At 42.7% G+C, this 26,300-nt stretch overlaps 7 protein-coding genes across 7 annotated transcripts; 6 read left to right on the top strand and 1 right to left on the bottom strand.

Annotated features, from left to right (window-relative positions):
* Window positions 1-2,775, bottom strand: LOC131878255 (histone-lysine N-methyltransferase PRDM9-like). The gene is made up of 2 exons (XM_059224178.1): window positions 1,045-2,775; window positions 1-502 (listed from the first exon to the last, which is right to left on the bottom strand). Exons 1-2 carry the CDS (start codon window positions 2,661-2,663, stop codon window positions 364-366), a joined length of 1,758 nt encoding a protein of 585 aa, XP_059080161.1. The 5' UTR covers window positions 2,664-2,775; the 3' UTR covers window positions 1-363.
* A 426-nt stretch (window positions 2,776-3,201) lies between these two features.
* On the top strand, window positions 3,202-5,254 carry LOC131878257 (gastrula zinc finger protein XlCGF26.1-like). Its single transcript, XM_059224182.1, has 2 exons — window positions 3,202-4,855; window positions 4,921-5,254. The coding sequence occupies exons 1-2, from the start codon at window positions 3,360-3,362 to the stop codon at window positions 5,063-5,065; spliced, it is 1,641 nt and encodes a 546-aa protein (XP_059080165.1). The 5' UTR covers window positions 3,202-3,359; the 3' UTR covers window positions 5,066-5,254.
* Window positions 5,255-6,927: 1,673 nt separating this feature from the next.
* On the top strand, window positions 6,928-9,482 carry LOC131878254 (PR domain zinc finger protein 5-like). Its single transcript, XM_059224177.1, has one exon. The coding sequence runs from the start codon at window positions 7,040-7,042 to the stop codon at window positions 9,305-9,307; it is 2,268 nt and encodes a 755-aa protein (XP_059080160.1). The 5' UTR covers window positions 6,928-7,039; the 3' UTR covers window positions 9,308-9,482.
* A 1,342-nt stretch (window positions 9,483-10,824) lies between these two features.
* LOC131878251 (uncharacterized) lies at window positions 10,825-14,898 on the top strand. Its single transcript, XM_059224175.1, has 2 exons — window positions 10,825-14,169; window positions 14,541-14,898. The coding sequence occupies exons 1-2, from the start codon at window positions 10,865-10,867 to the stop codon at window positions 14,836-14,838; spliced, it is 3,603 nt and encodes a 1,200-aa protein (XP_059080158.1). The 5' UTR covers window positions 10,825-10,864; the 3' UTR covers window positions 14,839-14,898.
* Window positions 14,899-15,386: 488 nt separating this feature from the next.
* On the top strand, window positions 15,387-19,670 carry LOC131878250 (uncharacterized). Its single transcript, XM_059224174.1, has 2 exons — window positions 15,387-19,192; window positions 19,289-19,670. Exons 1-2 carry the CDS (start codon window positions 15,768-15,770, stop codon window positions 19,587-19,589), a joined length of 3,726 nt encoding a protein of 1,241 aa, XP_059080157.1. The 5' UTR covers window positions 15,387-15,767; the 3' UTR covers window positions 19,590-19,670.
* A 257-nt stretch (window positions 19,671-19,927) lies between these two features.
* LOC131878252 (PR domain zinc finger protein 5-like) lies at window positions 19,928-22,786 on the top strand. Its single transcript, XM_059224176.1, has 3 exons — window positions 19,928-20,980; window positions 21,111-22,229; window positions 22,301-22,786. Exons 1-3 carry the CDS (start codon window positions 20,013-20,015, stop codon window positions 22,581-22,583), a joined length of 2,370 nt encoding a protein of 789 aa, XP_059080159.1. The 5' UTR covers window positions 19,928-20,012; the 3' UTR covers window positions 22,584-22,786.
* Window positions 22,787-23,877: 1,091 nt separating this feature from the next.
* Window positions 23,878-26,242, top strand: LOC131877549 (transcriptional repressor CTCFL-like). The gene is made up of 2 exons (XM_059223253.1): window positions 23,878-25,934; window positions 26,005-26,242. The coding sequence occupies exons 1-2, from the start codon at window positions 23,944-23,946 to the stop codon at window positions 26,075-26,077; spliced, it is 2,064 nt and encodes a 687-aa protein (XP_059079236.1). The 5' UTR covers window positions 23,878-23,943; the 3' UTR covers window positions 26,078-26,242.
* Window positions 26,243-26,300: the final 58 nt, after the last annotated feature.

The following is a 26,300-nucleotide window of genomic DNA, read 5'->3' as shown; positions in this document are numbered from 1 at the left end:
GAGTTGGACAAGTATAGTTTTATTTTTAATACAATGTCACTTCATGAACTCATATGTTACAAGACAAATCTAAATCAGGAATTCTGTCAGATAATGGAGTAATTGCCCTCATGGTTTTAAGTGTTTTGCCATTCCATTTTTCTAATTGCAACCAGCAGGCAAATTCAAAGAAACTTTTGGGCACAAAAAAGTCTAGTCAAACTTTGGAATAACCTGTACTGTCTGTTGCTTTGGAGAGGAAGGCATCGCTCTCTTCTTGTGAGATGCTGTTCCGTGAAATGCCGCCTTGGAATGTCGTGATTGAAAACACCGAGTAGAGTAACCTTCGCTTATCACCACAAAGGATTTTATGAAAGCCGATTACTACTTCTTGACATCTTCTTCATCTCTCTCAAGTATCGTTGAGGAACTGATACGGACCCGCCCTTGGATGTTGTGAACTCGAGACATGTGATAATAGAAGGGTGGCGAGGTCTTGAATTTCCTTTCGCACAAATGACATCTGAAAAAAGACATAAGAAATTTTAGTTCAATCATGTATTGATCGACTTCAGACACGAACATAACATCTTAAAAGGAAATAAACATCAGCAATTTACATGCCGTAGTTGTTAGCGCGGTTTTCTAGTGGGAGAGACATCCCCACTTCAAAACCCTAACCTAATCTTTCTCAAGGAAACTTTTGGATGCTAACCACACTCACAGATTGGGTACCGATCTTAAACCGGGTAATGGTGGTTCAAACCATGGACCCTAACACTCCAAACGCATACAAAAATGCATTTGCGCAGAGGGTGAAAGGTAGTGACGTTATAAAACGATTGCTCCTTTTCCATTCATATTTGAAATCTCAAACGAAAGTATCTAATGTAAGAACGTAAACAACTCTGACGACGGTTATAACCTGCAACATAACTACAACTTACAACAATAGCAGGAGTTATTAACTAATATCAATCTGTCTGGAGCTTATTTGCCTTCGGCTTTGTTCACATAATCCTACGTTCCCCCATGATAATCTTGCAGAATCTAAATCATGCTTACTGAAAAGGCGTTTCTCCGGTGTGAGTTCGTAAATGACAAATCAGGATTCGCTTGGTTTTCAGCTTGATCCCACAAGTGGGACACTCGACCGAGGGCTCGGCATGTGTGTTCATGTGATCTTTGAACTCGTGTTTACCCCCACACCTCTTGCCACAATCTTTGCACACCCATTGACTGGATTCGTCGTGGACTCGGATGCTGTGCTTGTTCAAGCTGATGCGGCTTTTGAAGATCTGACCACACTTGTCACAAGGATGTTTGGTCAATGCACCCTCGTGCATTAATTTCATATGAGAGTTTAACGTGGCCTTGTGCTTCAGCATTTTCCCGCAAATGGGACACACCACTTCATGTCCAACCTCGTGAGTCCTCTGATGGCTCTTAAGATTGCTGATGTTGGTGGTCTTGTGATCACAGATCTCACAGGCAAAGTTCTTCGGTTTGTGACGTCTCTTGTGAGACCAGAACTTGTAGGCATTTGTGAAGTTCTGACCGCAAACATCGCATTGCATGTCCAACTTTCGATATTTATCCAATTTGGACTTCATGAAACATTTGGGTACATGTTGGGCCAATTCTGAAAGATTGATGGGCTCCATGCATTGGGCACAAGGCTGCTCAAGTGTTTCAGGATGCTCTGTCTCGGAATGTTGAATGAGCTCGGGAGAAAAATCGAAACTATTCTCACACTGACTACATTGGAAAGCCCCTTGATGATGGACGTACTTCATGTGTCTCTCTTTGAACTGTTCGGCTACTGTTTTACTACACAAGGAACAAGTCCATCGTTCATTTTTGTCGAGCCTTGGACGACCTCGTTTCTTTGGCAGGTTCACTTTGGGCGCGTATTCTTCATCCTCATTGTCATCATCTTCCTCACTTGGCAAAGGCACTTTTCTTGGCCTGCCTCGTTTACTCTTTTTGGGCCAGATACCATCATCTACGGGTGGTAGCACTACTTTGGTCTCCATTTGGGGCGATAACACGGCTTCAACAGGAGGAACGTAATCCTCGTCGGCTTCAAATAAGGGCTCGTCATTATCACTGAGAGCTTCAACTTTGGTTTGAGACAGAGCTTCCGGATCTTCCTCTACTTTCACGTCATCGATCATATCTTGTAACAAATCCGCGATGCTTCCTGATGAAGTGGCAAATTCCGCACATTTAAGGCACTTAAAACTCTTCTTATCCAAATTAGATCCCTGAGAGGGCACAAAACCTTTGCAATTTGGGGCAAAGGAACAAGACAATGGAAATGAATTGGGCTTCAAAGCTTGAAACCCCAGACAAGCTTCTTTGAGTTGAAAATATTTCCGACATTTGTCCCACAATTCGAGTTCAGTGTCACACTTTCCAGTTCTCAAAGTTCGACCTAGGACCCGGAAAAAGAAAATACGAGTTTTATCGTCATAGAGCAAGCAGAACGTGTGCACGGGCTCTTGGTTGTTGATGAAGAAATCCGGCTCTTTCCGAAGGATCCAAGTCCAAGATCCTACTTGCACTTGAGTCAAATCCAGCTTGTCCAAGGGATGCATGTCAATTTCCGGTTCGCCTAGCACTTCGATGGTCGTGGGGTCAATTTTTGACTCCGGCGACGGTTTGGGTTCTTCGATCTCCATGGATCTTGATATCGGGTTATTGGGATGTCAATGGAACACGATTGTTGACGCTTTTCCTGATACTTAATTTTCGTTTTCTCGGAAGTTGACAAGTGGTGTTGTTAGCTGACGTTGCTCAGCCACGCAACCTTTTTCCACAAAATGACTAATAAGCCTTTACCATCATCCCTTGGGCCTTAGATAAAAATGCCGTATCATACTAAATTCACAAACATAGCGTTTAATCGAGTCCTATCCACTTGAATTTGAAATCAAAATCGTTCTGTCTTTTTACATACCACTATTTAAACCATTGTTGATTGTGTGAGGTTTGGAAAAAAAAACATTAGCGATATACCATTGATCACAATCACATCATTTAACCTTCACAAAGTCCTCTTTGACCTCTCATCTCCATAAAATCAAACAATCCAAATATCATATAAACTGTTTTAGCACCTCAACCCAATTTTCTAGTATTCTAGTGTTTATCTTTACGACTACATAGGGTGAGTGACTCCTCAAACTCGACCACCGCCCAAACGGAGTAAACAATGAGTTCACTAGAACGGAATTCTCAAGTCAGGCGAAAAAGACAAAAAAGTATGTACTTAAAGCAGGAGATACCCGTCTTTGGATGATTCCAAACTTGACTTTAGCCCTGTTCTAGCCACGTAACAACGTGCTTGAAAAAGTATTCATCGCTAAAGGTGCAAAATGAGCGACGAAGACGGTAATAAAATATTAGATGATTTGGGTCTCATCCAGGTCAAGGTGGGTTCCTGGATTTGGATACTGAGAGAGGAGCCGGATTTTTATGTGGGACAGCAAGACCCTTTTCATACGTTGTGTCTCTTATACGACGAAAAATCCCAGCATTACATATTTCGAGTCCTAGGACGGTCTTTTCAAAGTGGTTCTTGTGCGTCAAAGCAGGAATTGTGGAGCAAATGTCGGACCATGTTCCATGAAAAAGCGGCTTGCTTGGGATTTCAAGCTATGAAACCGCACTCGTTTCCGCTCTCGTGCTCCTTTTCTCCTCAATGCCTGGTCGTGACATCAACTGTGGGGAAAAAGTTGGATCCCAAGTCCGTCAAGTGTACCCAATGTAGTGAATTTGTAGCGTCATCCGGGGATATTGCGGATCTCCTACATGGCATGATTGATGAGATCAAAGTGGAAGATGCCAACCAAGTGGAAACCAAACGTGAAGGTCTGAGTGACGAGAAGGATGACAAGGAGGTTATCCGTGAAGTCACGGAGATTTTCTCTCCAGGGAATGCAGCGTTAAAGCCCAAAATAGAACTAGAAGACGATGAACCTTCTCTGGAGGGGTTTTGGAATGAGAAGAAAAAACGAGGCAGACCCAAAAAGCAATCTGTTGATGAAGACTTTGACAATGACGATAAGCCCTTGGTTCGAAAAAAAAACCGTCAGGAGTGTTTGATATGTCACAAACTCATAACTGAGAATAAGCTGGAGCGTCATTTAAAGTTCATTCATTACAAGTCCGAGTTTAAGTGTGACGTATGCCCTCAATCGTTTGATTTTGCCCAAGACTTAGTGTCCCATTCTCAGAAAATTCATCCGACCACCCCAAATCTACATTGTCCACAATGCAAAGAGCCTTTTGAAATCCTCAAGTTGGTAAAACATGCCAAATCATGCATTGACCAAGCTAAAAAAGATACCCCCCTTAACTTCCAATGTGACATATGCGGCAAAAGCTTCAACAACTCCCATGTGTTCAAATCCCACAAATGGTCTCACATGCCGCCCAGTTTTGCCTGCCAACTTTGCAGTTACAAGGCCACAACCAGTGGCAATCTCAAAATCCACCAAAGAGTCCACGAAACGGGTCATGAAGTGGTGTGTCCAATATGCGGGAAAATGCTGAAGCACAAGGCCTCATTGAGTGCCCATGTGAAGCTGACCCATGACACAGGCATTCCAAAACTGCCTTGCGAAAGGTGCGGTCAAACGTTCAAATGTCGTACCAGTCTGATGAAGCACATCTTGCGCGCCCACGAAGATTCTGAGGAGTGGACGTGCAAGAAGTGCCACAAGAAAACTGGCGGCAAACACGAATTCAGGGCACATATGAGGATCCATGATGAGCCGACCATAGTTTGTCCCACTTGTGGGATCAAAGTGAAGACCCAACGCAATTTGAAGGCTCATATGCGGACCCATACGGGGGAAGCTCCTTACAAGTAGGTGCAATGTTGTAGATGGGCTTGAATGTGGGGTTGTTTCAATTGATTCGTTTTCATTTCAGGTGTCACTTATGCGAGCGGACTTTCAAGACCTCGTCCCCGTATTATTATCACATGATGCATGTGCACAATGTTAAAGGCAAAACTCATTTGTATTCCACACCACTCATGGAAGAAGACTCACTTGAGGCGCGTCCCATCTCTTGAAAGGGCTTTATGAACACCCGGCTTAATGAAGCAAAAGGAATATCCGTCAAAATGGCTCAAATACATGTGGATGACATCGATTATAAAAGTTTTTCAGTTTTGTCACTCGTCAATGACGGAAATGGATTACAAACTCAACTAAACATTCCATAGTCAGTTCGAAAAATGGAACAACGTTTGTTAACTCTTTTAATGTTTCCAACCTCTTGAAGTGTGAATGAAGTTATGCGGAAGAAGGATGAACGGTGAATTTGCTATAGCTGTACGTACATCTTATCTCGTTACCGATAGGCTACAATTTTCATATCTTTACTGACAGTAAAAGTACTCTAATCACTCGGCCAGACCAAAATTTGCAGATAAAGATAGCCTTCATTGTAAGTAAAATTGCGAAAAATTTGTCAATAAGTTTGCCAAAATACACTTTAGCTTAGGAGGGATGCGAAGGTCAATTGCCTTTGGAACAAATCATGAGCAAATGGAAAGGTTTTGCATTAAGAAAGGAACATTTTCGCGGCAAAAAGTTCATCTGAAGATACGTAATCAAACTAAACAAATGTAGGATGCAATTAACTTCCAAGAATTTTTTCATAAGCGAGTTTATTTCGTGAAAAATTGAATCCACCCTGCTTTTTTGAAGCTTCATGGCAAGCCGTCCAGAAAAAATCAGAAAAACTTTAATCTCATAACCAGGGCTTGAAGTAATGCTACCGGTAACGCGTTACTTTTCTGAAAATTAAAGGTACGGGTTTCTTAGCCTTCCCGTTACCATCACTTTTTTCTCTACTTAACGAGGGCATTTTTTTTTATATTCCCTCCCAAATGCAATGACTTACTTGCCACTGATGGGATCAAATAAATAATCTCAAGAGTTATTTGTTTCACGCGACATTCACTAAAAGTTAAAAAAATCGAATAACCGTTTTTCGCAGGTTGAGGTCCTCTTTTCTGCAAGAGTAACGGGTAACGGTAACGCGTTAATTTCTCTAAAAAGTATTGGTAACGGTAACGCGTTACTTTTTCTAAATTGTATTGGTAATGCGTTCCTTTTTTCGGTAACGGTTCAAGCCCTGCTCATAACAAACTTTCCCCTAAATTGACCTGATATCACAAAGTTTCCAAAACACATGGAGAAAAATTCAAATTCTCCACCTGGCATGGTTAAAATTGTATGATAAATAGCAACAAAACCCAAATATTGCTGTTAATATTGCCACACTTACAAATATGATCGAGCAGACCTTACGCATATCCCCTTCACGTTGCAAGAAATATGGCTTCCGTTCTGCACTTCAGAGGGTGTTTTGTGAGTCGGCCTCGAGCGAATAAAGGGCCGATTTGGCCGATTACTCTTTATTGAATTATAATGTGTTTGTGTTGTTTTTGCAAATTATTTCAAAACCTTATGTATAATTAGTGATCTGGGTCACATAATGTCCGGAAAAGAAATCGCTTTCATGGCACGTCACAAGTAGTTTATTTAGCAATCTACCGTGCGTCTTTCCGTTTTGTTTGGGCTGTTTTCCGTTGCAAATAAGGGTCCTTATTGATGGTCAAATGCACCTTCATTTTTTTTAATTCAAGAAGCAAACATCTAAGGGCGCAAGAAAGGTCCACTTATTCATTCCTTCTGTTCAAGTTTACGGTGATGTGGACTTGCAGGCTTGCCATTCACCCCGTAATTCATCGGTTTAACACTGGCCTAAGATAGGGCTTGTCCGTAACAAAGCATGCCAAAAACTAATTGACCTCATTTTTTTTGCAAAAAATAGCCAATCAAAAACTTTGAATCAAATTCGAATCATCAGTACCATGCCTCGCACCATCGATGAGTTGTGATTTAGGCTTTAACTCTTAACTCTCAATGGCAGGCCTGAACCTCTAGATTGTACCTAACTCCTCTTTATCTTCTTGTTTTCTGAAGCCAAGGGAATCTAACGCAATCTGCCCGTGGACGGGTTTGCCGTACTCATCATGAGGCCATCTGTTGATGATTCCGAGAACGATGGCGACAATGTCAAGCCGGAGCCGTACTTTGGACCGGATCCTGTGGTCATGGCCAGTGCCTCTCTGGTTCAACTCAAATTCGGTCCTTGGGTTTGGGTGACCCGAGATTCATTGGATTTGATCACGGAGGGAAGTTGGCCAATTCCTTCCATGACTTTTTTGTTCAACGGGGAAACGGAGGAGTTCATCACGAGGGTACTTAATCGGACCTATGAAACGGGACAACTGGGCGATGAGGTTGAGGTTATAGAGAAATGTCGGGAGTTCTTCAGGGGCAATTACCCCTGTTTGGGAGTGGATTTTGAGGAGTCTGATGATTTTCCGTACAATCTCAAATTTGCTAAGAATTGCTTGAAATTGGTCCATTTGGATCGACAGCCATGTAGTTTGGAGGGTCTGAAATGTTCGAATTGCTCGTCGAAACAAAATGATTTGTCGTCGGAGTTGCCAATCCCGATCGAAGTCATGCCAGATATTAAGACGGAGAATACGGATTGTGAAGCCAAGATTACCGTGGAGGCAAAAATCGGGTCTGCCACGGACATCCTGGATGATGCGGAGGACATTTTCATGGATGAACTCCCACTGAGCCGAAATCGTGGCAATGTGAAATGTGAATCACCGGTCGATGAATTGATGGTCAAGGATGAATCGGACTCTTTTGAGATCATGCAGGATGTCATCGAAAATGAAGATGAGGATGTTTTGACCACTAGGAAATGTACCCGGCGACGGAACCGAGCCAAGGGGTTCTATGCAATGGATTTATACCCAAGTGATGATGAAGAGAGGAGTGGCAAAGTCAAGCGCCATACACAGAAGGATGGCACTAGGGAATCGGCCGTGAAGCCATCGGCAACCCCTTCTCGTGCTCGGAAAAGATTGCCAGTAAAGGAGCGGAAGAATATCCCTCAAGAGCTTGTTCGGCCGCCTTTTTTCGAGATCGACTGGGAGGGTAAAAAGGTTAAAGTGATCGTATCTTGTCCCAAGGATGAGACTTGGGTATGCCCCATATGCTCGGCGGGTATGAAAGGTGTGACTAAAACCACGCACTTGCGAACGCATAATTTGTTCAGAACCCAGTGTGAAGTGTGCGGCATGGCTCATTTGTGCCCATATCGAATCTGGGACCATTATAAAGAAGACCATTCTGATTTAGACACGTGGAACGCCAAATGTGTGGTCTGTTCCGAGATGATGGATATCAAAGAATCGAGAGAAAAGTTCCGAAATCACTTGGTTGGTTGTCAGAAACAAGCTGGGCGAGTGAAACGAAATATGTCCTACCAACACTACCAAATGGCCCGGAAGAATCCTACCATGTGCGACTTGTGTGGCAAGACATTTCAGTCGCCATTGCATATGCAAAAGCATGCTGACCGGGTTCATGGTGAAAAGCGAGCCAAATGGAAGTGCTACCTATGCCCTGATGAGATGAACCCCGGGAAAAAATCCCACCATTTAAGAAAAGCTCATTATCATGCACGCTTTGAGTGCACCATCTGTTTCCAATTGGAGAAGACTGCCCGCGACTTCTTCAAGCATGTCCAAGTCAACCATCCTGGTGAAATGAAGAGCTCCAAATGTCCTCAGTGCAAGAAAGATATTCCTCTAGATCTTGGATACGGCTCAAACTTTGCCGATCATCATGAGCAATGTCTCAGGCTCCACCTGAAGTCGTTGCTTGACAAGCGGAAGGAAAGGATCTACTCCAAGCCCATGAAGTTCGCTTGTCCATTGTGTCCAAAGAAATATCCAGTCCAGTACATGCTGAACACTCATGTGAGGATTCATAAGGAGGTCAGTCACTACTGTGACCTCTGTCGATATAAGACCCATTCAGCACCCCATCTCAAGGAGCATATGAAAGAGGTTCACGGTCAAGGTTCTGATGACACCAAATGTAGCTCATGTAGTCAGAAATTCAGGTCTCACGCTTTATTGGAAACGCACATTGAGTCAGTGCATGGAGCAGCTCCCAAGTATCAATGTGATATCTGTCTGCACAAGGTCAAGTCAAAGCTTCTACTGAGAAAGCACAAAATGGCAGCTCATCCGGATGAAGACGAATCCCAATCTGGTTCTCGAGATGATGATATGGGTCAGGAGGAATCTCCTGGATTGTCTTACAACTCTTTGATGGATCCGGCTATGTTGTACCAGATACAGAATGCATCTAGCTTGGCCCAACAAGCAGGTGTTGATCCTTCGAATGCCTTTCCATCCAACATGTGAAGATTTGAACCATTTCTGGTGAACCAAGGCTCAAGGGTTATTATTCAATGCTGTGTCTGCATTGAATGAAGTCAAAGGGAGCTCTTTATAAAACCGCAATATCGATTGTTATGAATGAATTTAAATGGTGAACAAATATAAGACAGAGGTGTTTTTGCTTGCTGTAATCACTATTGATGACAGAGTATCTGTAACTTGCTAATTATCAAATAGTTACCAAAGATCGGCTTTGAATAAAACAACTTGAAGAAGATTGAACGAATTCAAATGGAAGTATTTACAAAAACATAACATTTAATAGGTCGTTATTAGTGAATATGAATTGAAAGTAACTATAGACCACAGAAATGGGATTTGATTCTTTTTGTGCCCATGTGTCTAGGGCCATTAAATGAATGGCAAACCTTGATCTGGAACCAAACATTATGAAAAGTTTAAACAAATTTAAAAATAAGTATTTCTAATTCTCTATGATATGAACAAGTGAATTTGAATTGTTCAACCGAGTCTATAATTTTTGCTAATTACCAAACATTGCTTTGGAACGAAATATTCGTTTTAATCTAATTTTATTGGGAAATTTGTTCCACAAATGAAAACAGGTTTATTAAAATGCAAGTAAGACTGGATTTTTCTGTTTCTAAAATTGGAGCCAACATGTTGCTCATCATTGTTTCGAAAATGACATTTCGGTATCACCGCATTAACTCCTTCACATAAGTCTGACCTGACCCGACGTATACCCAAGTCTTGGCCTCTCAGATCGCACTTGTTATGTACTTAGCTTCGAGAGGACATAACTTTAGATCCAGGTGTCCGATCAAGTGGTAATTTAAAATATAGAAATGCAATGACCTGTGGTGGTGCATCTCAATCAAAGGAAAACTCAATGACTCGCCGACAAATTGTTATTTAACTACCCGAGCATGCTTGATTATATTCCAATGGTTCAAAGTCGCAACCCATTACCTTCTTTCTTCCTTTACTCGTCTCTTTCGGGGGCATGTAAATAGGAAAACAGAAGAGAAATCTCCGGTAAGAAAGTAGCATTCAAAATTAAAAGCAAGTATGGCCACCCTGACCTTAAAGTTGCGTCCTCTCCTCTGCTTAAAAACAAAAGTAGGTATTATGGCCGTTACACATCTTCCGTTTTTGGGTCAGCTGATATTTTGGTCCTTCGAGAAGAGAATAAAACCTAACCTAACCTAACCTAACCTAACCTTTCGGTTGCAAGGGCCTGGGGGCGCCTAGGCCGCGGCGCAAGCCTGCGGCAGCTCGGTTGCAAGGGCCTCGAAAACAGCGGCAGATTAGAGCTTAATTCTGCAATGAAAAAAAAAAGATTCCGCTCATCGAGATTCGAACTCACGACAGACAAAAATCAGAGTGGAGTCACGCTCTTCATACATTCATGCCCATCAAGGTTTGTTGTGATCTCCGTTGGCAACGTTTATACTTAGAGCAGCTACATGTCGAGAGAGTGGCAGCTGACCCAAAAATGGAAGACATGTAACGACCATAAGTAGGTATTCGTAGTCAGTAGTCACTGTTCGAAGTAGTATGATTCAATCAAGCAGACTCCGCGAATCATTTCGTGGCATCTCAATGGAGGATTTATCTACTAGCAATCAGACCAAGGGGAGTGACCAACGGGGTGTGGTTCATTTAGTAATTGGCTCTTGGACGTGTGTGACACGAAATGACTTGGATTTTACTCATGAAGGAGGATGGCCGTTGATATCCATGACATTCATGTTCAATAACGAAACGGGAGAATTCATTTCCAGAGTCTTTCATAGAATAGTGGAAGTGGGACAGATTGAGAAACGGAAAGACCTCTTAGCTAATTGCCAGAAGTTTTTTGAGGGAAACTTTCCCTGTATGGGCAGAACTTCCGTCAAATCCGAAAATTTTCCGTTTGGCCTTAAATTTTCGCCTAACTGCGCCAAAGTAGTCCATTTAGATGAGAACCCCAGCTTCCTGGAAGGACTGGTTTGTGCTCAATGTGATGATTCCAGATTGCCCATCCCGTTTGAGATTGGATCAACAGTTAAAACAGAACCTTTCAACGGAGGCCAAGCTACTTCCAAGATTGTCAACGAGTTTCAAATTGGTTCGGCTCTTGACATCCTGACCGAAGCTGAAGATCTTTTCGAAGTTGAATTCGTTGTCGGAGAAGAGAACAAGAATGATGAAGATACGTATGGGAACGATTTTGGAACCGGCTCAAGCTACCGAAGATCTACAAGATCAAGAAAAAGACCCGCCAAATTGGCTTTCGATGAGGGCCAAAGTGACAGAAGTGATGAATTCGATGCTCCGGAATATTCTGAAAGTAATCCCCTGGAACCTGCAACCAACTCCAAGTATGTGGTTTTCACCTCCGACGGTACCAAGCAAGAGGTGCCAGATCATTCCTTTGATCCCAAGAACTATTACGTGGATTGGAATGGTCAAACGCTTATAATGGAAATTAATTATGATCGAGAGAAGACATGGTGTTGCCCGATTTGTTCGATCCATTTCCAAGGAAGAGCCAGGTTGACACACCTACAGACGCATTTACTTTACCGTACCAAGTGCCAGATATGTGGCCTAGCTCATATTTGCTCCAAAAATCTTTGGGACCACTTTCGAATTTTACATGAAGATGCAGACAAATGGCTAGTGAAATGTGGAATCTGCCACGAGATCTTGGATATCAAAAGTTCTCGAGACTTTTTGGGAGACCATTGGGCCGAATGTAAGAACAAAAAACTCCAAAATGGTGGCCGCAGCAGTCTCAAAGAAGTTCAATATCCTCATGAACTGCTTCATCCGCCGAGTTTTCTCGTCGAATATGAGACTAAAGTTTTCACTCTAAAAGGGCAGATTCCCAAAAAGGAAGTGTGGACTTGTCCCATGTGTTCAACTCAAGTTAAGGGATATGAAAGAACACGTCACTTGAAGTGGCATGGAAAATTCCGCGTCCGATGTGAGATCTGCTTTTTGAACCACTTTTGTCCTCTCAAACTGTGGGATCATTATACAAAGTCCCATTCGGACAAGGAGGTTTGGAAGGGAAGGTGTGCAAAATGTACAAACATGGTCGACTTAAGACAATCCAGAGACGCCTTGCAAACTCATTATTTGAGTTGTGAAAACTTGGTCCAACATCCACTGAAGATCATGGATTCATCCACCTCCAAGCGAGCAGGAAACCAAGTCAAAACCATTCGAGGAAACACGCCAAAACATCTCTTTCAGCCATCACACTTTGTCGTTGAGTGGGAGGGCAAGGAACTCACCATTGAAGGTTACGTTGGCACCTCCGAGCCATGGACGTGTCCCATTTGTTCCTTGACGATGCCTGGCAAACAAAGAATGTCCCATCTAAAAATCCACTTCTTCTTCCGCGTTGGTTGCGAAATCTGCCGGATGTTCCACTTGTGTCCCAGGAAACTGTGGGACCACCATCAAGATCAACACAACGAAAAAGATAACTGGTTGGTTTTATGTGCGATATGCACGGAGAAGATTGATATCAAACCGTCCAGGGACACTTTGCGTGAACATCTACTTGAATGCTTGAACTCTCCAATTGGGAAAAGAGCAGCGCCTACTGAAATAACCATGCAAACCAATGCAACTCCGGCTGACAAGCTCATCTTGTCAGCGCCTCAAGGGCCCGCTATGAAGAAATCTTTCGAAATGGAATGGCTTGGAAAAACAATCGTTGTGTCCGAGCAGGGCTCCGACTCATCTTGGACTTGTCCCCTGTGTGAAATTGTGGTAAAGAATCGCATCAGTCATCTACAAAATAAGCATTACCTGCACCAAATTCCTTGTGGGATCTGTGGATTGTATCACATGTGCCCGTACAAGCTCTGGGATCATATCCAAGAACGTCATGCTGCAAGCGAGAAGTGGCCTGTCAAATGTCCCATTTGTAAGGAGATCTTAGATATCAAGGAATCGCGGGACGCTTGCCGGGATCATTTGATCGCTTGTGTTTTGGAACGGAAGAACGGAAAAAGGAGGAGGAAAATAGTGAAGCCCCGACCGATCAGAGTGTGTGAAACATGCGGAAAGACATTTCGGAAGCGGTACACATTGCACAAACATATCATGAAAGACCATCAGAATGTGAAGCCCAAATGCCCTGTGTGCTTGGTAGAGATGAGCTTTTGCCAACTGGAAAGTCACATGAGAATCGCCCATCAAGCCACTAGATTCGTTTGTCCCATGTGTTTCAAACGCGAGAAATTTGCCAATGTGTTTTGGGAACACATTCGGGACAACCATTTGGAGCGGATCAAGCAAATCCCATGTCCAGTGTGCAAGGAAGATTTCCCCATCAACCTCGAGGATGGACCCAAGTTTGTGGCTCATCATGAAGAGTGCCATCGTCAGCACCTGAACAAACTCAAAGAGGGCGAAAAGGAGAGGATGAAGGCCAGACCTCGGAAGTTTCCCTGCTCAATTTGTCCCAAGCGGTTCCAGGTGCAATATTTGCTCAATGCTCACATGAAAACTCACAAGGAGATCCGGCAATTCTGCCACTTGTGTAAATATCGCACACATTCCTCGGCGTATTTGAGAGCTCATCTGAACGATGTTCATGGAGACCCCTCAAATGGCGTCAAGTGTGAGTACTGTGATGAAAAATTTATGACCCACGCCTCTTTGGAGGGTCATCTGGACTCTTCCCATGGTATAAAGGCCGAGCACGAATGTGATAAATGCCCTTTAAAGCTGCCCAGCAAACTTCTATTGAAAAAGCACAAACGAACTTGTCACTCTGACTCTGAAATCCAATCTGACTGCGATTTTGATGCCCCCTCAGAGCAAGACCCTAATCATGGGGATAAGCCCGGCCCCTATAAGTAAGTAAACGATATTTTTCTCATAACACTCGTTGGCAATCGAACATTTTATTTAAGTCCGATATGCGTAAATTCATCACTCACGTTTTTTTCGGCTATTTCATTTGATCATATCACTTCATTAAATTAATATTTTCGACGATTTCCTTAAAGCTACTGGAAACGGAATCCTTTGCAGTTCAAGATTGTAAAATCATATAATGTCTGATCCACCCACAAATTTGAGTTGGCGGATCTGTCTAGTTTTTTATATTAACGCTCTTCGAGCTTCCTTGTAACTGATATGAAGCCATCTCCAAGCAGAACTGAAACACTGAATTCGTTACAGTCATAATCCATGTAATCAAACCCATTTCCAAATTTCATTTTAGGTGTTCTGTTTGTGACGACGACTTCAGCGAGAAGAATCAATTACTGGTGCACTTGAACACACTTCATGGTTACAGTATTCCCGTAGAACGTCAAACCTCTGCGTCTCACAATGAATTACCTCGAAACCAATATATCGATCTCGTTCAAGATCAACCCAATGACGGACCAATAACATCTGGAACATCTCTTGTGAACCCGAACATTTCTTACTCGATTCAAGGCGTGTCTGAGGGCTTGTCCAATCAGACCATTGTTGTCACAATGGAAGATCCGCACACCTTTCAAATAAGCATGTAGACGCCTGATGTAACATTGAGTTGGTATCTATTTTCGACAATAAACGTTTTCGGCAGCTTGTTAGGTATATCTGGTTTAGAGCGATTAGAAATGCAACATTATTCATACTAGCCATATATGGTCCAATTGCTCCACCAAATACATTTGTTTACGACTATAACGTCAAAAGATTAATTAAAGAGATCTAAAAACATATCCTCGACAGATATAATTCGTCATATCGTGAATACAGACAACACTCCAAAATTAGTTAGTGCATAAATCGCAATTTTCCCGATAGAGGACCAGGTCTTCATGTCAACGTGGCGTGTACTACTAATATTTATTGCATCACTCTTATTCAACTTCCAGATACTTATAACTAATCATTCTGCGATCATTATAACCTTGGCAGCTTTACTTTTTTAGACTTGAATAATGCATGCAATCCTTTGAAAACTATTTGTATTGGGATTGAAAATGCCCCAGTTTTAGGTTCAAAATGGTAATCAACCACATTGACATCCAACTGCACAATTGTATCTTCATCCTTACTTCCAAAGTCTTAACAGACACAAAACTAGTGCACTTAAGCTAAAAAAGTCCGTGGCTTTTGAGAGCTAAACCTGAAGCTGAACGAAACCTGAATCGAACCCTGAAGGCAACCAAAACAATCATAATTTGCAATTGAGACAGAGAGTTCTTTTTTCATCTTAGCTTGTTGACTCCTGTTTAACAATGTAAAACTAATACGCCAAGAAAAATCAAACTTCAAGTAGCTCATACGATTATTGGCAATCTCACAAAACACATCAGACACTTTGAAGAGAAATTATTTCAGTTTTCAAAATCTGCGCTCAGACGTCTTTGTTTTCTGTCTTACGTTCTTCTTGAACATAAACAATCCGAGGAAAAGAATAATAAAAGATTGGTTAAAGGAGACTGAAAATATGGCCAAGGTTGCCAAGAGCCGCAAAGGTCAACTACCTTCCAAGTCTTACGTTCCAACGGAGTTAGACTTTGCCCCAGATCCCGTAGTTTTGGCCGAATCTGGCCTTGTCTGCCTAGACTTTGGCTCTTGGACATGGGTGACCCGAAATGTCTTGGATTTTGTCAAAGAAAAGGCCTGGCCTTTGCCCTCTATGACCTTCTTGTACAACACGCAAAGTGGAGAATTTGTATCCAGGGTGTTCAATCGACTCGTTGAATCGGGACAAATCTTCGAAGGTCAAGTTCTTCAAGCGAAATGTCAGACTTTCTTTCAAAGTGATTATCCTTGTTTGGGCATGAACTACTACGAATCCGAAGAATTCCCACATCATTTAAAGTTTGCGACGGATTGCCAAAAAGTTATTCATCTAAACAATGCTCCTGGTACTCTAGAGGGGTTGATTTGTGCACAATGTCACCTGAAACAAGCCTCAAACGACGAACTGGACATCAAAATCAAACCCGAAAGTGAGACCACAGACGATATCTTAGCTGACGCCGAAGAGATCTTTGAGACAGAAACCCCGACCCAAAACTCTCCCATTTTGAAAACAGCTAAAAGGAAGAAGAAGGGGCCTTCGAGAACGTCAAAAGTGAAGGTTGAATATGGTGGTAAAGAGGGCCTCGTATTGAAAACCAAAGATTTTGGAGGTTCGGCGCCGTTGAGAAAATCATTACGATCCCAAAAGCGTCGTCAAATGTGGTCTCAACCTGACTCCGATCCTCCGGAAAACGTAGAGGGTTGCGATTCTGGGTCTGATTTTGAACCAGATTCTGGATCGAAGAAATCCAGGAGGGTATATGTGCCATCAAGTCCCAAAGTTTCGAGAATTAAGGGTGAAATTCCCATGGAACTATCGAACCCTAAACTTTATGAAATCGATTGGGATGGCGAAGAAATTATTGTAGAGGGAAACGTCGACCAGGACAAGCTATGGGATTGTCCCATATGTCATAAAAGTATTAGAGGCAAGAATCGAACGATGCATTTGAAAACACACTTGTTGTACCACACTCTGTGCCAGGCCTGTGGCAAGGCCCATCTTTGTGCCAAGAAATTGTGGGATCATTTTGAAGCAGAACACCACGAATCGGAAGTTTGGCATGTCACGTGTGCCATATGCTCAGAAACCATAGATATCAAGGAATCCCGAAATAGCCTTCGGAGCCATTGGGCATCATGTATTAGTCGAAATGATGGAGATCATCCCGACAATCCAGATTCATCCATGTCAATCCGAACCCGCAAAACCACTCCTCTCGAGCTCTATTTGCCATCAAGTTACTTGGTTGAGTACGAAGGTCAGACCTTCACTCTGGAGGGCAAAGTTCCACGTAATCAAACGTGGACCTGTCCATTGTGCTCATTCCAAGTCAAAGGAGCGGATAAGGCTAAGCATTTGAAGCATCATGGGAAATTTCGCATCAGTTGCGAAATATGTTGCCTCGCACATTATTGCCCACTCAAGCTTTGGGATCATTGGCATGACCTCCATCCCGAGCACACGATTTGGAAGGGTAAATGCTCGGTGTGCTTGGACGTTATCGACTTCAAAGACTCACGAACTAAGCTTCAAGACCACTTTGTGTCCTGTTTCCAGGCGTCTTTGGAAGTTGGAAAAGATAAACCGAAACCCGCGCCCAAAATTGAGCCCAATTCTGATGCTGCTCGACCAAGCCGATTGATCCGAAGGGCTCAAACATTCAGGGGTACCACTCCCAAGCATTTGTTTCATCCTCCCACATTTGTGGTAGAGTGGGAGGGAAGGGATCTTGTTTTGCCGGGATATGTGGGACCTGAAGAGGCGTGGGTATGTCCTATGTGCTCCACAGAAATGCTCGGCAAGCAAAGAATGACACATTTGAGGATCCATTTCTTCTTCCGAATGGGATGCGAAATCTGTCGATTGTTCCATTTGTGCCCCAAAAAGCTTTGGGATCACTACAAAGAGAAACACACAGACCAAGAGATCTGGCAAGCCTTGTGTCTAGTCTGTGCCGAACTCGTCGATATCCGCGAATCAAGAGAAGCCTTCCGAGATCATCTTCTGAATTGCATGAGAGCCCCGGTCATGGCCAAAAAGGAATTTGGCAATGTGGTGACAGATCCTCATCCTGACAAGCAAGTCCTGTCTCGTGTTCCACAACATCTTTTCGTGCCCAACAGCTTTGAAGTGGAGTGGTTGGGACAAACTCTCACCATCCCTGGCAAACTCTCGGGTAAAGGCAAGTGGACTTGCCCCTTATGCCGAGAGACCATACTGACCTCGCGAAATTGTCACTTACGAAAGCACAACTTGATTCGAATTGCTTGTGGGATCTGTGGTTTGTTCCACATGTGTTCGTACAAACTTTGGGATCATTACAATACCCTTCATTCAGAGAGTGAAAAGTGGCCATGCAAATGTCCGGTTTGCTCTGAAGTCTTGGATATTAAGGAGTCTAGGAACAAATGCCGTGACCACGTGGTTAACTGCTTTGTCCGGACAAAACGGGAGAAGTACAAAGCGAATAACTTGACCAATAAATCTGGCACAATCATTGTTTGCGAAACGTGTGGAAAGATTTTCAAGAACAAACGTCTCATGGAGCGTCATGTTCTAAAAATTCATCAAGATAAAAAATTGACCTCGAAGTGTGAAGTTTGCGCTATTGAATTAAGTGATAGCAAGCTTCGGAGACACATGAGAAACGTGCATTTAGCCGCACGATTTGAATGTCCCATGTGCTTCAAAGTCGAAAAATTTGCCCGTGTCTTTTGGGAACATTTGAGAGACAACCACTTGGACCGGGTCACAGAATTCCCATGTCCATCTTGTAAGCAAGTATTCCCAATCAACCAGGACGATGGACCAAATTTTCCCGTTCATCAAGAAGAGTGTCTTCGTCAACATCTGAACCAACTCAAAGATGCCGAAAAGCAGAGACTCTTGGCCAAACCCCTGAATTATCCTTGCCCAATATGCCCCAAAAGATTCCAGACCCAATATATGGCTAATTCCCACATGAGGGGGCACAAAGAGGCCGGACAATTCTGCAACCTTTGCCGCTACAAGACCCACTCTCCAGCCCATTTAAGGGCCCATATCAACCGGGTCCATGGGCAGAATTCTAATGGGATGAAATGTGAATTTTGCAACGAAAAGTTCAAGACTCAGCCCTCGTTGGAGTACCACTTAAGCTCAGCCCACGGGGTCAAATCTGAGTACCCTTGTGACCAATGCCTTCTGAAATTGCCCACAAAAGTGCAATTAAGGAAGCACCAAAAGAACGCTCATCGGGGCGTGGATTTCAAGTGCAGTGTTTGTCAGAGCTCTTTCCCAGATAGGGAATCATGTGAGAACCACACAATGGCCTCCCATTATCAAGCCCATGCCCGATTTCAGTAAGTGCCCTCATTGTTTATTCAATTTTTTATTATTATTATAATGGTTTATTATGGTGAAAAGAAAGTAAGAAACTATTTTTACTTCTTTTGCAGGTGCACCGCGTGTCAAGAAGTCTTGAAGTCGAAGGAAGAACTAACTCATCACATGAATACTCTCCATGGGTATCAGCTTCCTGTGGAAAATCATTCGACGTTACCGCACACTTTCAGTGATACCCAACCGGAATTAGTGGATCTTGTGGGGGACGCAAGAAGTCATAAACTAACCCCGGGTTACTCGGATGCAGATCCGAACCTGTCATTTTCAATTCAGGGGCTGTCTGGAACCTTGAGCGGCCAAACTATCGTAGTCAATATGGATGACCCCACGAATTCATTTCACATGAATGTTTAGTCGTTCATCCAACAATGTTCGCTCAATTCTGACATTGCTATTGGATTATTTTCAAAAATTAAAATGTTTCTATATAGCGATTGAATGATGTTGAATGTTACTAAAGGAATTAACAAATGTTACTCGCATGACCCAGAAATGACTCTCCTGAAATCTAATATGCTTTCAGAACGCCTGTATGGCGAAAGGTTGCGCGTTTCACACAATCTGTGAGAGGTTTGGATTTCTTCCGCTAGATTCATGATGAAATGGGGGAACTCGTGCTTCCTGCTATGCTCTGAGGTTCAAAGCGTTCAAAGTCCTAGCCATCTATCGTCAATTTAACAAACTATCTAACCCAAACATTCATCCGAAGTTTCAATTTCCATCTTTCACTGACGTTGTTCCATTGCCTAGTTTGGGTTCGATTACATGACCTAAAAAATGACAACGATTCTCAAGAAACAGACCGCATCCCACTTAGACTACGGACCAGATTCGAACACTTTGGCCAAGTCTGGTTTGGTGAAAATGGAATACTTCTCTTGGGTTTGGATAACAAGGGATACCTTAGATTTCGTGACCAATGTTGGCTGGCCTTTACCCTCTCTAAGTTTTCTTTTAAATGGTGAAACGGGGGAATTCATTTGCAGGGTCTTGAATCAAACTTACCGTACCGGTCGATTTCACAATGAGCAAGACATGCTTCATGAATGCATCAACTTCTTTCATATGAACTTCCCTTGCTTGGGAATTGATTACCAAGAGTCCGATGATTTTCCCTATCAACTCAAATTTTCACCAACCTGCTTGAAAATTGTGCATCTGACCGAAGTACCAGACATTTTGGAAGGATTGATGTGCTCCAATTGCCAAGAGTGGAGCAATAAAACATCGGATGAGTTTCCATCTGACCCTAAGGTCACTGACAGCCAACCATTTGATGATGAGCTTTTGCAAACAAGTATTTTAAGTGCGGCCAAGAATCTTTTCACGACTTCTAAAGGGGAGGATAACGATTCAGATGGTTGTGACATAACTTTATCAATAACCAAAGACGATGGAGACTCCCATGTCTTACTTGAAACGCAAAATCCCACGGAAAACGTGTCCACAAACGGCAATGAAGAAATCGAGGTCTTTCATGAGCTTAGGAAAACATCCCGGAAGCGTCGATTACCTCGATCTTTCAAGGATTACGCCTTGAGCACGACAATGACACAAGGCACTCTCCAGGTCTTCGATGCTGATTCCCAAGATAGGCAAAGGCCGAAAATTGGTCAACGTGATCGTGTGTTAGAGAGCTTTGTTGTGGAATGGAAAGGCCAGGATCAAGTATTGCATCTACGGCATGACAAAGAACAAGATTGGACTTGTCCATTCTGTTCCAAAACTCTTACACCGAAACAAGGGTTAGTTATTGAGACATTTTTCATGAATCCATTTGTTTGGCAGACACGATCTTTCTTAGTCCAGAGTATATTATGATTTAGCACTTTAAGAGAGCCTCTCTAATCACTGACCTTTTTGTCATTTGCTTAGGGTGCGTGGGCATTTGCGAGGTCATTTTATGATCTATGTTCAATGTGGAATATGCCAAGTGCCTCATTATTGTCCTCTAAAGCTTTGGGATCATTATCAACAACAACATCAATTGGAGGAGGAATGGAAAGTGAAATGCAGTGGTTGTTACGAAGTCCACGATATCAAACCTTCGAGAAGCACTTTCCGAAGCCATCTACTAACATGTAAACGGAAATCGAATCAAACAAAGAGCTCCAAGCCCAAAAAGCCTTGGACCAGAAGCCCCAAAGTGTGCGATATTTGTGGACTGACTCTTCAAACCGATTATCATTTGAGGTCCCACAAGAGCCGGGTTCATGAGAACAAGGTGATCATCTGGCAGTGTCACATTTGTGACCTTGAAATGAATGATAACAAAAAGTACTCCCATTTGAGAAAGATTCATTTGCACTCTCGGTTCAGTTGCACAATTTGCAATTTACGTCTTCGGACAGGCAGATCATTTCTCGATCACGTTCTGGAGAATCATCGTGGAGAGCTGGAAAGTTTTAAGTGCCCCGAGTGCAAAGACGATATCCCCATTGAATCTGAAGAGGGCCCAAACTTTGCCGATCATCACGAGGACTGCCTTCGACAACATATCAAAAGGTTGAAAGACGGTGTCAAACAAAGAACCTCATCCAAACCGCTAAAATTCCCATGCCCAATTTGTGCCAAAAGGTTTCCTACCCAATGGCTTTTAAACACCCATATCAGAGGTCACAAGGACAGTGGGCATTTCTGTAGTCAATGTCGCTATCGGACTCATTCTGCACTTCACTTGAGGGCCCACGTGGCCAGAGTTCACGGCGAAAGTGAAAATGGAATCAAATGCGAGTTCTGCGAGGACAGGTTCCAGACCCAAGACTCCATACAAGAGCACTTGAGTCGTATGCATGGCATTGAATCGGAATACCAATGCCAACTTTGTCCCCTGAAAACGGCGGACAAGATCCAAATGCGCAAACATATGAAACAATGCCATCCCAACTATGGGCCTGAGCTCAAGTGCGATGAATGCCACTTGGTCTTCCAAGATCAGTCATCTTTGGATAGGCATGTCTTTGCGACTCATCCGAGTAGGACTATCCGTTTCCAGTGAGTCTTGGACTCTTTCCTCATTACTGCACTCTTGTGCACATTCTTACCCACATCCTTTGTCATTTTAGATGTAATCATTGTCACCATATGTTCACGAAGAAAGAAGATTTGTTCCTCCATATGTCTGATATCCATGGATTGCGTCCGCCCATGGACGAGCTGGATCAATCACACATTCAAAGGCTTCAACCCGGGATCGTAGATCTCACTGAGCCGCACACAGAAATGGCCACATTTTCGACAGCTGTTGATCCTGGTTTGTTGTTTCCTGTGGACAATCAGGCGGCGAATATGGCAAATCCAGAATCTATGTTGCTTACGTTGAATGGGTCCCAAATTCATTTCTCCTGAGCAATGAGTGAATAATGATTGGTGCAATCGAAGAAAAGAATGACATGAGCAGGGAATGAGAACCAACTTGATAAACGGGTTATCAACTTATCATATTTTGAACACTTTTAAACGCGTCTTTTAGGCCTTGTTTTTGTTACATTTTGGGGTGTTTAAATACCCGGTTCAAGCTGATGTTTGGTTAAATAAAAATTCAGCCATTATTGCTGGGTCACCTTTTCGTGATTGGAAATCAAAAGAAATCAGTTTGATGTTGGAGACATATCCATTTGTAGTTCCTGAAAGTGCATGATATGCTGTGGAACAGGTTCTCCAGTATTAACAGCGTTCATTTTTTGTGTCTAATTTTGCACAGGTTTATAGGCCAAAGTCGAATCCTGAAATTAAGAAAATGTTGAAAGCAAGTGGTTTTTTGCGACAATTATTTACCAAAATGAGCCCAAGGACTCAAAACCTCAAAGAGTAAATGCAACGAAAAAGAGGAGGTAAATCTTAGATGTTTCAAAACACAAAGTTGCGATTTAAATCATGTTGCGTACCTTTTCTAACTTCATATGTTTAGCTCATGTGAAGCAAAATTGATTATTTTTGCTTTCCAGGTTTGAAAGAGTTCTTACATTATCAGTACAAATCGGGAGAAAAATCGTGGGTTTTTTGGCGAATCTAAGGATTAACATTTTAGTTTACATAGGTGTTTTTGCTAGTTTCTTAGTGGTAAGTTTGGAAATTCGCCATTTCACAAAGAAAACAAAATAATCTTCTTGTACTATTGTAGCGCTTTCTAACCAAAAAATACCCTACTCTATCAGTCAAAGTAATTTTCGCCATGATGCAATGCTTTTGATGAGATATTCAAGCCAAAAAGCCACCAATTAAAATGTCTTTGATTTATTTTAACCTCGTCTAAGTAAAATTTTATGTTGATGTCTTTAATTTTCACAATTTCCCGCACTGTTTTCATTTCATTTGACAATTTTGTTGTCACTTTAATGTTTATTTACCAGTGTGTTTGCCACTTGGTGTCTATTTGCCATTCCATTTACCCTTTTGGCCACTTTTAATTGTTATTCTACGAAATTGAATTTTGAATTTAACAGTTGAAACAAACTTTGCATCATTCAAGTTTCTATTTTTGTGCCCTCCGATCCCTTGACTTCGAAAGGATCGATCTCAATTGAGTGATTGTGAATGCGAATCAAAAAATAGCAATTAATTCAATATCGTAAGAGAGATGGGATGATTGTTAACTTTTATTATTACATATTTTTCTCATGTATTTCAAAAGCGCGCTCTCTAGCGAAAAAAGAAGTAAGCTCAAGTGTCAACAATCGTGATTTGCCTGTCTGAAATCCTGTCAATCATGGTATCTGGAAACAGTTGTTGCGCTCCGAATTGCATCAATTCGGCCAGGACATGTAATTTGAGCTTCTTCCGATGCCCCAAGGACGTCAAGAGAGCCGCCCATTGGCTTCAAAACGCCGGATTAGTCGTGGATGTCCTCTCACCGTCCTTTAAACCACAAAGTTACCGATTCTGTAGTGATCACTTTGAGCGTGTCTCATTCATGAACGATACTAAAAAGAGCCTGACCCATTCGGCCTCCCCAACCATTTTCAATGTCCCCACCCCTAACCAACAGTCCCTACCCATTGATGTGACCATAAAACCGGAGATCGACCCAGATGACTTCGATCCTGTAGTCCACAACTTTTCCGATGTTAATTTGATCAAATTGGCATTCCGTTCATGGCTGATGATAACCAGGGATCAATTAGACCTACTGACCACAGGTGGATGGCCCATCATTTCCATGATGGTCCTGGCCAACCTGGAAACTGGCCAATATATTGCTCGAGTGCTAAACCGAACTTACAAAACTGGACAGTTTCACAATGAAACTGACTTAGAGACGATTTGCCTTGAGTTCTTCAGCGGTCAGTATCCTTGTTTAGGGCGGGATTCGAAGGTCTTGTTGGACAGTGACTTTCCAATGAACTTGCAATTTTCACCCAATTGCCGCCAACTCTGCTTTGAAGGCTCGAAACCCGAGAGTTTGGATGGTATCATGTGTTACCATTGCTCTTTGAACGATAACGAAGGATCTTACATTGATAAATCCGATGAGCCTTATTGGCCTTTAAGCAAGGACGAATTCGAGCCAGAAGAAAGCCAAGGCAAACCTGCCATACCTACCATACCTACCATAAAGGGCGTTGTAAAACAGACGTTGAGGAAACCTCGGCCAAAAGAAGGCAAAACCTTCACCATAGAATGGGAGGGCAAAGATATCAGTCTGAATCTTCAAGTTGATCAGGACAAAAAGTGGACTTGTCCCATTTGCTCCGCCCAAATCGCGCTGTTCCCCCGGATGCACTTGAAACGTCATTTGTTGTACAATATCAAATGCGAGATTTGCTCCCAACCTCATCTGTGTCCCTTAAAACTTTGGGATCACCATCAAGGCGATCATATCAATGTCGAGGTGTGGGAAGTCAAATGTGTCCTTTGTTCCGAAGTCCTAGATATCAAGGAGTCTCGTAACAAGTACTCGGATCATCTGATTGTGTGCAAGAGAAAACAGAACTATTTGAAGTTCCATCAGGCACCCAAGAAGAGCAAACGAACCGATCCCAAGGTGTGTGACCTGTGTGGAAAAACCTTTGCCGTTCCAGGATTGTTGAGGAAACACATTCGAGTGGTTCACGAAAACAAAGTGATGACATGGAAGTGTCATTTATGTTCAGCTGAGATGAATGCCAGGAAGAAGGCCAATCACTTGCGTCAAAGACATCTCTACTCTCGGTTTCAATGTCCGGTTTGCTACCAAAGAGACCGGTCAGCCCGAGATTTTTACGCTCATGTGAAGGAGAAACACCCGGGTCAAGTGGAGGTCTTTCCATGTCCGGAGTGTAAGGCGGATTGTTCCATAGATCCTGGAAACGGTGGTCCGAACTTCGTGGATCACCATGAACAATGTCTGTCAGATCGGTTGAAGCAAATGAAGCGGGATGAGAAGGAACGAAGCTTGGCCAAACCGTTGAAATTTGCTTGCCCTCATTGCCCGAAAAAGTTCCAGTTGCAAACCTTGCTCAACAGTCATGTCAGAGGTCATAAAGAGTCCGGTCATTTATGCGCGGAATGCACTTACCGGACTCATAAAGCGGATCTGCTCAAGGCTCATATGATCCGTGTTCACGGTCCAAAATCTGAGAACACTCGGGGAGAGTCGGAGCTTGTGAAAGCCGCTGATGGAGATCTCCAATGCTCGGTTTGCGAGACATTCTTCCCTAGCTCAGTTGCTCTTGAATATCACAAGCAAACGAATCATGTAAACCAAAGCGTTGGATTTCAGTGAGTGCTCATATTCTTGTGTTCTAAAAGTGCGGTTGAGTTTTAACATGGTCTCTCGTTTGTTTTTCAGATGCAGAGAATGCTTTCAGATATTCAAAGTAGAGAAGGACATGGAATCCCATAAGAGTCTGGTCCATAATTAGTATTCTTTGAACCTCTTCGGCATCGGGATGCTCTCAGACTTCGAAATTATTGTTATATTATGAATTGAATGCGGTCATAGATGGTCATTCTATCGTTGAACTTTAACCGCTTATCATAAGTTAACTTTGTTTTGAGTTTCATCATAAAATGATAATACCATATGATCTTACGGCTCGATTTTGTTTCACAAACTTTGATGTATTCCGTTTTTGATTGGTTTCA

This window comes from Tigriopus californicus, chromosome 3, assembly GCF_007210705.1.
Source record: "Tigriopus californicus strain San Diego chromosome 3, Tcal_SD_v2.1, whole genome shotgun sequence".
Classification (NCBI taxonomy): Eukaryota; Metazoa; Arthropoda; class Copepoda; order Harpacticoida; family Harpacticidae; genus Tigriopus; species Tigriopus californicus.
Note: the sequence above shows the minus strand (reverse complement) of the source record. Positions and strands in the feature narration are given on the sequence as shown.

What these genes read in the sequence shown, in the direction of transcription:
- LOC131878255 (XM_059224178.1), bottom strand. Translation starts at nt 2,663, where the DNA reads ATGGAGATCGAAGAACCCAAACCGTCGCCGGAGTCAAAAATTGACCCC. An exon ending in ACCGGAGAAACGCCTTTTCA is followed by an intron (nt 503 to 1,044) that starts GTAAGCATGATT and finishes GTCTTTTTTCAG; the next exon opens with ATGTCATTTGTGCGAAAGGA.
- LOC131878257 (XM_059224182.1), top strand. Translation starts at nt 3,360, where the DNA reads ATGAGCGACGAAGACGGTAATAAAATATTAGATGATTTGGGTCTCATC. An exon ending in ACGGGGGAAGCTCCTTACAA is followed by an intron (nt 4,856 to 4,920) that starts GTAGGTGCAATG and finishes TTTTCATTTCAG; the next exon opens with GTGTCACTTATGCGAGCGGA.
- LOC131878254 (XM_059224177.1), top strand. Translation starts at nt 7,040, where the DNA reads ATGAGGCCATCTGTTGATGATTCCGAGAACGATGGCGACAATGTCAAG.
- LOC131878251 (XM_059224175.1), top strand. Translation starts at nt 10,865, where the DNA reads ATGATTCAATCAAGCAGACTCCGCGAATCATTTCGTGGCATCTCAATG. An exon ending in GATAAGCCCGGCCCCTATAA is followed by an intron (nt 14,170 to 14,540) that starts GTAAGTAAACGA and finishes ATTTCATTTTAG; the next exon opens with GTGTTCTGTTTGTGACGACG.
- LOC131878250 (XM_059224174.1), top strand. Translation starts at nt 15,768, where the DNA reads ATGGCCAAGGTTGCCAAGAGCCGCAAAGGTCAACTACCTTCCAAGTCT. An exon ending in CAAGCCCATGCCCGATTTCA is followed by an intron (nt 19,193 to 19,288) that starts GTAAGTGCCCTC and finishes CTTCTTTTGCAG; the next exon opens with GTGCACCGCGTGTCAAGAAG.
- LOC131878252 (XM_059224176.1), top strand. Translation starts at nt 20,013, where the DNA reads ATGACAACGATTCTCAAGAAACAGACCGCATCCCACTTAGACTACGGA. An exon ending in ACTCTTACACCGAAACAAGG is followed by an intron (nt 20,981 to 21,110) that starts GTTAGTTATTGA and finishes TCATTTGCTTAG; the next exon opens with GGTGCGTGGGCATTTGCGAG. An exon ending in AGTAGGACTATCCGTTTCCA is followed by an intron (nt 22,230 to 22,300) that starts GTGAGTCTTGGA and finishes TTGTCATTTTAG; the next exon opens with ATGTAATCATTGTCACCATA.
- LOC131877549 (XM_059223253.1), top strand. Translation starts at nt 23,944, where the DNA reads ATGGTATCTGGAAACAGTTGTTGCGCTCCGAATTGCATCAATTCGGCC. An exon ending in AACCAAAGCGTTGGATTTCA is followed by an intron (nt 25,935 to 26,004) that starts GTGAGTGCTCAT and finishes TTTGTTTTTCAG; the next exon opens with ATGCAGAGAATGCTTTCAGA.